Here is a 10,455-nt window from a genome sequence, read left to right as displayed (position 1 = left end):
CTGTGTAGAAGTGTGTTTGGAAGGCCCCCAGTTATCAACACGAGGTGTCCTCGCAGGATGCCTGATTGAAAAACTATATACAGAAGACATTAAAACATTATTAGAGCACCCTAGTCTGCTCTCCTTAATTTAAAATGCTTCTATTATTTTAATTTATATTATTTGTATTCTGTATTTAAATTTTGAATTCTATATTCTGTAATATTCGTATTTATTTTCACCTTTTAAAATTCATGTATTTATAATTTTGGGCAGTTTTAGTAACGACAAATATAGCTCAGAAGACTATCCTAGCCATTTTCCATGCTTTTCTTGATAGTAAGTTTTTACATCAATGGCATATTACTGCCAAAAACTGTGCTTTTAGACATTTCATGTTTTCTTTTCTCTTACTGACAGGATTCACCTTAGTGTGTCCCAAGCATTTAAAGTTAAAAAAAACCCCAATACATTTAAGAGAACGGAATGGGCTAATATGTTTTCCTTATCAAACTCTCTCTACCGCTATACGCACGCACTTTTTCTTCAGAATGCTAACCCCAGACACACATTGTTTACTGTTTTATTAAACGTTGTATAGTCCTGACAAGTCATAATAAGGTACACGCATGGAGACATTAGAAGATTTATTAGGCTTTCCACATTGGCACCACATTCAAATACTATGCAAATGTACACTAGAATCATTGGGAACAAGTTTTTTATGGACATTTTGATACAGTATTTAATATCATTCATTTTTACTTAGTTGTTTTAAACGCTCACCTTCCAAGGTTTGTGTAAAAATTTAAATGGCATTACAGCATCATTTAACACGATGACTAATTAAGAGTGTTGGTTGAAAACTTTCAGTTACATGGCCAGATGTTTATAATCACCAAAATGGATGTGTCAAAAGTGAATACATTTTGTATTATAAAGTAAAAGCACAATGTTCTGTATTACAGAAAAATATGCCTTAATGCTCACTTTCATACAGTAAAAACATTTTTTTTAAGTACATTCAGGTTTTTCTCCCTTATGGGTAGTATATTACGTTAGTAGCTATTCTCTCTTAATACAAACACTATGTAACGGATTCACAGAGATAAACAGGTATTAACTAACTACCATTTGCTGTTCCTGGATAAATTACAGTTAAACCACAAAAAAATATGATGCATACCGTAATTCTGACTAGCTCCAACATGCAGTAAACAGATTTAGCTTCATACAGATTACACTCAAATATGACACATGAAGAAGAAAAGAACAACAAATCTCCAAAACGCATCATTGCAATTAAGAGCACCAATGATCTTTTTCTTTAGCAAATATTTGACAAGGGGACATTATGATAAAAAGTCCCTTTTCATTATACCAACAGGACTTGCATTTGATCTATAGACAGGTTATAAATAGAAGATTGTTTTTGGGGTTTGACAGATCCCAAATCCAATTAATACTTTTTTGGTTCTTTTCCTTTCCAATAAAGGAAACATGTAACTCAAAATAAAGACAAGTAAAACAAAAAATGGACAAATGATGAGAGAAATGTATTTGTGGGTAATCATCAGCAAGGATAGGACATGATGATGGAATCCTTGGAAACATTGTGCAATCAGTACAAAAGATGCTACTAACAGCCAATCAAAAGTCATTGAATTACACGAGATTGTGTTCATCAGCTGCAGATGCTCACAAAATATCATCTGTCTTGATGTGGACAGCCCTTGAGTACCACAGGGTTCGAGCAGCAAATAAACAGATTAGTGTTGGAGCTTCAAACTTTAACAGCACAAAATGCAATCATGTCCTAATTGCATTTTCAGTTTGAAAAACATAAACGTTAGAATTCAAAAGCGCTGTCCAGCCTGCTGGACACTTTGTCAAATTTGTCAGCAATAAAATACATTAAAATGATGAATGTTGGATGACTGCATTTCAGCAGCACCCTATATTGTACATGGGCCCTGTTTGTCGACTGCGTTGCTTCATGTTACAGTCAAATGATGCCAGCCGGACACTGAACACTTTCATATCAGGTCCTGCGCCAAGTTACGAATGACGCGAAAGGCTCCAAGGTCAAAGCCGCAGATACTCAGTAGACCTCTGTCCTCTGTGTCAGCCATTGTGTGTCCTATGGATGTCAGCCCGCACATCACCAACTTGGAATGGCATCCTGATTTCTGTCCAGATAATGACAAAAAAAACCAAATAATAATAAATGGAGTAGATATCGAAGACTGTGACAGTTCAATCACATCGACATATATTTTGGGTGGTCATGGATTTGAGAAACTAAGTCTAATATTTAAAAAGAAAGAAAGAAAATTAGATAAATATGTTACTTGTCTGTGTTTCTTTAGTGTTGCCACCGGGCTTGCTGTGAAAGTCCACAATGGGTTGTTGGTCAAAATGATGAACACATCTACAGCTTTCCCATTTTCTGTGGCCCATTTGATGGGAAGAGAACAGTCTGTGCTTCCTCCAGGGATCTGGAACAATTCAAGGTCAAAGGTCACACTTTAAGAGTATGATATGGTCCAGCAACATGGGGCTAGTGTGCTGTAGAACTTGACTGATTTTGTGGCCGATGTGATATTAGCATAGAACTAATTGTTCAGTCTATCCTTACCTTTACTAGTTGATCAGCTGTTTGTGCAAGAGTCATGTCAGCAGATATAGAGCACAGCTCCAAAGCGCCTTCAGAGTAGGCCAGTACATGGCTATCTGCCTCTGTTCTCGCAAACACCTGGGGTGGACGCAAAGGTTAAATCGTGAAAACAGGTGCTTGCCTTCTCAAATAGCACAGCACATCAAAAGTATTGGAACGGCAAAAGCAATTCCTTTTGTTTTTGTTGCATATTTATGACAGATATTTGGGTTTCACACCAAAAGACAAAAGTTGAGAATCTAGCTCATAGTATTTACATCAATTTGTGTTAAACAAATCATCATTTTGTTTGACCTCAACTACTTTTCAAGTGAGCAAAAGTATTGGAACATGTGACTGATGGGTGTTTCTAGTTGCACAGGCCTTTTAGATTGATTGCTTAAAAAGATTGGGCTTGTTTTTGGCTTTGGGCTTCACCTGTGAAAACTGCATTTGCTGTTATGCAAACATGACCAAAGAACTGTCTTTGGGAGAAAAGGAAACCCTTTTGAAGCTGAGAGACGAGGCAACAATTCTAAATCATAACAATTTTAATAACAGTAAAGTAATAAATTACGGAAGCGTATTGCATTCACTTGAAAAAACAACAACTGTTTTTCTGACAATTTTTTTGGGGGAGCTTTGTTTTTCTGAATATTTTTTTTCTGAATATTTTTTTTCTGTCAAAAAAATTATTACGAAAAACAGGCTGAAAACAAATATTAAAAAAACAGGAGGAAAAAATGACTCAGAAAAACGGGGGGGGGGGGATTATTCAGAAAAACAGGGAAAAATGATGTAAAAAAACAGAAAGAAAAAAAAAATACAGGAAAAAAAACAAACAAAAAAAACAGATTTTTATTTTATTTTTATTTGTTTTAGCTTTTAGCGAGTCTGGAACAAGTCACTTGGAGTTCAGAGGTAAAAAAACCAACTGTTTTTCAGAGTAATTATTATTATATTTTTTTTAAATCTCTGAATTCCAAAAATTTGTCAGAATTATAATTTTTTTATCAAGTGAATGCAATACGCTTACGCAATAAATAGATGGTCTTTTCTAATTAAACAAATTGAATTAGTTTGATTAAAGTTACAGTCACAAAAAGGCACATATTAAAACACCAACAAATCTCACTGAATTTGGACCACCTACCATTTGGATCAATTGATTTAACTATTTTTTCAGTATCCCAAATTCATTCCTGATTTAAACACAGTCTACCTTAGAAAAATTGTGTTGTCCACTTTCGGGTTCTCATTTCGTATGACTTTTTTTCCAATTTAAAAATCAGACACTTCAAACTTCTCCATGTGCGCGTCTTACCATTAACCACTCCTCATATAAATGAAAATAGCGTCATAGTGAAGGAAATTCTGTAGGAATCCGCGGTATGTCCACAGACCAACTGTTTGACTTGACTGCCTCTTAAAAAAAAATAAAAATAAAAAACTGATGGCATACCAGCTGTTTCCCTTGTACACACGTCTTACCATAGTAATAACTGCAGCAGCAACTGCACTGCTGATTGCTGTTCCCGGGACAACGCTGCTCAGCGATGTGCTCACATCCACAGCCACAACAAAGCTTTTCCCGATTGGCTCAACATTCTACAAAATATATATTTTTTATTGTTAGCTGATGCATCTGGATGTTGTTGATTCATTCATTCATTCAACCTACCAAGAAACTCTTATAAAATGCAACGTCTAGAGCTTTGAGGATGCTGCCATCTGCTGCCCATTTTGTTTTACCCTGATAGCCTTGGCCGCTTTTGTAGTGTTCAGAAGCCAAGAGTATGCTGAAAGGGTGCAGCTTTGCCTAAAGGAAACAACACAATTGAAACATGATACAGAAGACATTTTTGTGTATGAGGAATTCCATAATTCATACCTTCTTTAGTGCTGCCTCAGTCTGGATTCTATCGCACAGGGCTTGGGTTTCCGAAATTCCAGGTTGAAGAACCTTTTTGGCTGTCATCTTCCCTAGAATCTGTAGAACTGATTGAAGCGGCATTTCCTTCATCAGCACCCTCCACACCTAGAAAGAACAATGGTAGGATTAAAAATGCACCAAAGCTGCACACCAAGATACAACAGGGTTTCTGCAGGTATCAGCAAATCTATTGGAATTATTTTTAATGCAATCTAAAACTAATTTAATGCCCACATCATACTGTATATAATCACAAGCGCATATGCACACCACACACTCATACATACATGCATATCGTCGCTGCTATGTGAAAAACACTTCTGTCCATTTTTTTCAATGTTTACATTTGTACGTTTTTGGGATGTTTTATCCCCACAACATAGAAAATGTAAAAAAAAAAGAAGAAAAAAAGACAAAAATGGACATAAGTGTTTTTCAGATAGCAGCGATGATATATATATTAGAACTGTCAGTCGATTATAATTTTAATCGCAATTAATTGCTTCATTTCAATAGTTAACTCGCAATCAATCGCAAATTAATTACATGTTATATCTGTTCTAAATATACAACAACATTTTTCAAGTTTTTCATACTAAAAATGGACAAATATGGTTAGCAAATACAAAAGTGGTTGGATCTTTTAGTTCAGCGATACAGCAATTTCACAGAAAGTAGTTCATTCATTCAAGGTATTTGAAGTTAAGACAGACTAAACAGTTAAAAGGAGTGTGAAATATTGACTCATAGATTTGTGTTGAGCTAATTTTCTGCTGTTTCATGTTGGATGCTGGTGAAAGGAACAGTACATTTCTCTTTTCAAAGTCACCAGTTCCCGTAAATACATATATTTTTATCATATTTATTATTGCTAAATTGCCTTATTGTAACTCCTTTGCACAACATATGTAAAAGAAAGCATCAACAACAATGTCAATTGTATTTAAATTTTGATGCCTTTAGACATTGTATTTAACTCATTCACTGCCATTGACGGCTACAAACGTAAAAAAAAAAAATTGAACTATTTGTATTATATTTTTTTCACTTTTGTTAACAAGAGTATGAGTGTACAATAAAAAAATTGTACAGTTAAAACATAAAATTTTTGATTAATCGTGAGTTAACTAGTGAAGTCATGCGATTAATTACAATTAAAAATTTGAATCGCCTCACGAGTTGATTATTAAAAATTAGGGGCGTCAAATTTGATATCTGTTCTAAATGTACAATAAAAAAAATTCTAGGTTTCCATACTCTTGTTAACAAAAGTAGAAAACAATTGTTAAACTAATAGAAATAGTTAAAATGATTTTTGACGTTTATAATCGTTAACGGCAGTGAATGAGTTAATGTTTAAATTTTTTTTTTTTTTAGCTAAATTAGTTTAATTACTTTGAAAGGTTGTTAATAACCCAGAAACCCTGCACAATCAAGCGGCATGAGGTGTATAAGATACTCAGAACACAATTAGTAATGACAATTATTTTGAATTTTGAAGTAACCAGTATGCAATTCAGTGGAATAATGACTCACTAATTTGGACTTGAGGTGGTCGGTAAGAAGCTGCTCCCTCTCCAATTTATGCTCCTCAATCAAATTGATGACCTCGGTTTCATCACAACTGTGCTTGGCCTTCTCCACCACTTCAAGATATGAAAGCACTTTGACAACCTCCTCCGTGTTCTCTTTATCAGCATAGGCAACTTGGACCTCTTTCCATCCTTTCGCAACATATTTGCTGATCAAGGCAATAGCTGAAAGAAACACAAAGAGCCTGTCTTACAAAAAAAACAACAACAACAAAAACATTATTGGAAAAGTACACAGTCCAAATGCAGGATTCTCAAAATTAATCTTGGTGAAGTGGATGTGGCTAGATGGACACAGACAATGTTGCTATGGAATATCAGAAAACTGTCCTGTATGGCACGCAAATTCAAAATTTAAAACAGATTTGACTATCTGGAATTACATTTTGAATAGTTGGTGTTTGTCATTTAACAGAGCCTGAGAAGGCGTGTGATTATATATGTTTTAATGGTTAATGTATTCAGTGTTCACATTTATCTGTGGCAGGCCTAACTGCCAGTAATAGATTTAAGAACTATCTGTCAATACTGTATGTAACATCTGCATTAGCAGTTAATTTTCAAAAGTTTCAAACAACATATTTATTGTAATTTTTTTGAAAGGCGACCATTTTATCACATCACAGTTGCTTAGGGCTCAGGTAACGGCCAATCACGACTCGGCTGCTTTCTGAAGCTGAGCCATGATTGGTCAATAGACGTATGTGTCAACAAGTCCACCATGCCACCAACACAAACTAATTGAGATAGACTCAACATCCCCATTGATTGTGATTAATTAACAATCAATTCCAATCCAAAGCAAATTCTTTATTAGTTAATTGATTATGGCGGTCATCCCTAATACGTTAAGTATGGTACATTTGTGTGGCATTACCTTCATTCGCTGGTTTGGTGTGAGATAGCCTGAGTACATCCTGGTGTGACCATCCCCCTCTCTGTTTACATCTGGTCACAACTGCAGCTAGACTCAGGGCATCCTGACCGTTGTACCAGTCGGACACGGCTTTCCTCAGGGCACGTCCCCAAATTCCACACTTCATGTCCTCCTTCAATTCCTTCTTATATTGGATGAAAGAAAATAGATGGGCGGGATCCTGGCAAATTTCCTTCACAGCTTTAAATGCTGCACGTTTGGTCGTCATCTCAGAGTGCTGGGAGCACAGCGCCAGCGCAAATATTGAGGGATCAAGTCTGACAGCTCGCCCATCTTGAGCAAACCTTTTGATTTCGTTCACCGCTTCAATACCTCGGCCCTCCTGAAGCATGGAAAGCAGGGCTTCTGCCTGCGCCACGCCGAGATCAGCCTCCTCTGTGGCAGTGTATGTGTCTCCCTCCGAGCCGTAGCACAGAAAGCGACGCAGTCGGACCTTGTCATTGACCTCCCAGTGGCAATTATCACCTGCTGCATTCGACATATGGTTACTTGGACAAGATGGAGGTTCCATTGTCACACAGGGTGCAAACCTGAAAAATTGAATGAGAAGTTAAATCAATGTTCAGACCTTTCCTATACAGTGAGCTCCTTTTATGAAGGGTGTCATGTCATGTCCAAACAAATTGCTTAGTCAGAACTGTTGGGATAATTTGCATAAAATGCATTATTTTATATATATATATATAGGTGTATTTTTCAGCTATGCAAGGCACTTTCCCCAGCTAAACTAATGCATTACTCCCAATCACGGTCATTTGGTCAGTGTCCCTTTTAAGTCATCTCACCTGCGACTAGGGGTGTGAATTGCCTAGTACCTGGCGATTCGATTCATATGTCACAATTCATAGGTCACGATTCGATACCGATTAATCCCGATACGAATCTATAAATTGATTACTGCGATTTTTTTAAATCAAATTTTGAAAATACAAATCAGTAAACTTGTACATGTACACAGTAAGATTTGTATGAAAAGGGTTAGGGTATTTATCTATCTGAAAATTCAGGCTTATAACTGAGCCACTGCATTTAACAAACAGGTTGCAGTCTGTTTCATGTTTGAACAGCACTGAAATTAAATATTAAGGCTTTATGTTCTATTGATATAACGTTCTTCCATGCTTAATGTGTGAATCCTAACCCTAAGTAAGACGTTTTGTTGAATATTTCCTTAAAAAATGTATGTTTTAAAATCGATTCGGCTGCATATTGAATCGATTCGAGAATTGCGTGCTGTAATATCGCGATATATTGCCGAATCGATTTTTTCCCTAATGAACACAAACGGTATAAAAAAAATTGATGGACAGCAGAAGTCACACATGTTGATTAATGTACATATTGAATCAATAAAACGAGCATATTTATTTTTCATAATATTGACATGGCATTGATCAAAAGGAGGAGAAATCAGTGACCAGCTCAAGGAGGAGCACATCAGATCCTGTTGGACAATTAAGTATTCTGCAAGCCTTGCTTGATTGTGTCTGTCACAACCCAACTTCAACGTCAACATCAACATCAACATCAACAGTTGGCGTCCATGCATCGACAAAAATAGATGCAAGCCGATTAGCAGTCATGATGACACACCAAGACAGATGCAACCACAGAAAACAGTTGACATTGACAATGAACTTAACCAATACCAACCTGGCCTACTATTTGTTCTTCATTATTATTTTCTAAGTTTAGTTTTGGTAACTAGGTTAAGAAAGCGGTTTAAGTCATTCGAATTAAGTTATCTTAGCTCTTTGCCCTGGTAGACATACATTGAACCCATCAATGAAGGATAGTGAAAACATCAGTCAGATAGTAAAAGTGATCCGGTGAATGAATTAAAAAATCTCCCGTGTAACGGAAGTCCAGGGTTGGAACTTTCCTTGACTGGACGCCAAGCTGGACTCAAGATTGGATGCTGGATGGACAAATCGTGACTTTGCTAACCTAGCTTGACTCGAATTCTGTTGACTTTGCTACAAAATAACCCGTGTCAGTGTCACACACATTGTCCTCCTAAATGCCATGACCCAAAACACAAACTTACCACAATAATTTCCCGATGGGTCGAACTTGTGCGGCTATCAATTAAGAGGCCTGCCTCTGTTTTGTGAGAGCGAACTGGAGAAAAGGCTGCAGTGAACGATGGGAAATGGAGTCTTCTTTTTCTTCTTCGTTTCCGGCAGATTGGGCACGTCAAGCGCATTGCTGCTATCCACTGGCCAAATGATTAGCACACACTATTGTTTCTCAAGTACAGTACTCCAAAACCAACTTTCCTATCTCACCTGGCGAGACTCCGTGTCCCAACATTATCATCAAAGATAACCCCCTACAACCTCCCAATTCACTAAGCGCACCGGCCATAAAGGCTTTTTTCCTTTGGTAACATTATCCTAAAACAGTTGTTTTCTTCACGCAGTAGATGTCAATAAACTAGATCAGTGGATCTCAAACTTATTATATATATATATATATTTTTTTTAATACATCAAGTACAACCATAATGACCAATATTGTAATACAAAAGTGTAGCGGGCCTCAGTGTTAAGATAAAAAAAAAGAAGCATAGGTTTTATTTTTCCAAAGTATTTTAATATAATTTGTAAGCAACTGTAACATTATGTAAAGTTTGTGCTTAAATATCAGAACATTAAAATAAATAAATACATAATGAATGAATTAATTAATTAAAATATATTCCACATAAAAAATGAATACATTTTTAATCTAAATAAATGTGTGGGGGGTGGGGGGATATTTCTAAATGATTACATTTATTGTGGCCTACCTAAAAGTTAAATGCAAGTAAACTATGCTGAACAAATACTGTATACTGTCCTGGATAAAAAAATACAAAATAAAATAAAATAATAATAATAATAAATGGAGTCCACTGTAACATTATGCACTTTGAACATTTAATTCAGCGATTCTTTCGAGTGCCAACAGAGGGAGCCAAAGTACTATTACCAAAACACGGAAGCCCTGGAGGATGACGCTGCCCGGCATCGGTTGGTCCTTCAGTTTTTTTGTGGTGCTTCAGATGTGGCGCTTCTTCAGAGCTCGCAACGCAAGGAGGATCGCCGCCGCGAAGAAAAGGACGATGTTTTATCGTTGGAAAGCCCTCGAGGCTATACACGCTGATAGCAGTGGGAGCGAAGAAGAAGAAGCCAAGCGCCAGTCCTGATTATGTGTCTGATTATGCTTTTGTATCAGGCAGATTAGCATGAATTCGATGCTTCAAGAGCTCTTCATCCTCAAAGGCTCTCTGTTGCCCCGTCGCTTAGAAATGCACTTAAAGAGATCGTTACAGTGTTCAGACTGAACGAAGCGAGGGAAGGATCCGTTCTCCATC

General features: G+C 36.6%; 1 protein-coding gene across 1 annotated transcript; it reads right to left on the bottom strand.

Annotated features, from left to right (window-relative positions):
• Positions 1-611: 611 nt before the first annotated feature.
• ro60 (Ro60, Y RNA binding protein) lies at positions 612-9,256 on the bottom strand. The gene is made up of 9 exons (XM_086099113.1): positions 9,145-9,256; positions 7,038-7,627; positions 6,105-6,325; positions 4,527-4,673; positions 4,317-4,454; positions 4,127-4,243; positions 2,618-2,734; positions 2,331-2,477; positions 612-2,168 (listed from the first exon to the last, which is right to left on the bottom strand). Exons 2-9 carry the CDS (start codon positions 7,606-7,608, stop codon positions 2,016-2,018), a joined length of 1,611 nt encoding a protein of 536 aa, XP_085955239.1. The 5' UTR covers positions 7,609-7,627; positions 9,145-9,256; the 3' UTR covers positions 612-2,015.
• Positions 9,257-10,455: the final 1,199 nt, after the last annotated feature.

This window comes from Leptonotus elevatus, chromosome 1 (assembly GCF_054856555.1).
Source record: "Leptonotus elevatus isolate MCC_2025b chromosome 1, RoL_Lele_1.0, whole genome shotgun sequence".
Classification (NCBI taxonomy): Eukaryota; Metazoa; Chordata; class Actinopteri; order Syngnathiformes; family Syngnathidae; genus Leptonotus; species Leptonotus elevatus.
The sequence above is the reverse complement of the archived record's forward strand: the minus strand, read 5'-3'. Positions and strand labels throughout refer to the sequence as shown.

Excerpts from the sequence above, each read along its gene's own strand:
- ro60 (XM_086099113.1), bottom strand. The coding sequence starts at position 7,608 with ATGGAACCTCCATCTTGTCCAAGTAACCATATGTCGAATGCAGCAGGT. Across the intron at positions 4,674-6,104 it reads ACCACCTCAAGTCCAAATTA|GTGTGGAGGGTGCTGATGAA; the intron begins GTGAGTCATTAT and ends TGTTCTTTCTAG. Across the intron at positions 4,244-4,316 it reads CATTTTATAAGAGTTTCTTG|AATGTTGAGCCAATCGGGAA; the intron begins GTAGGTTGAATG and ends TATATTTTGTAG.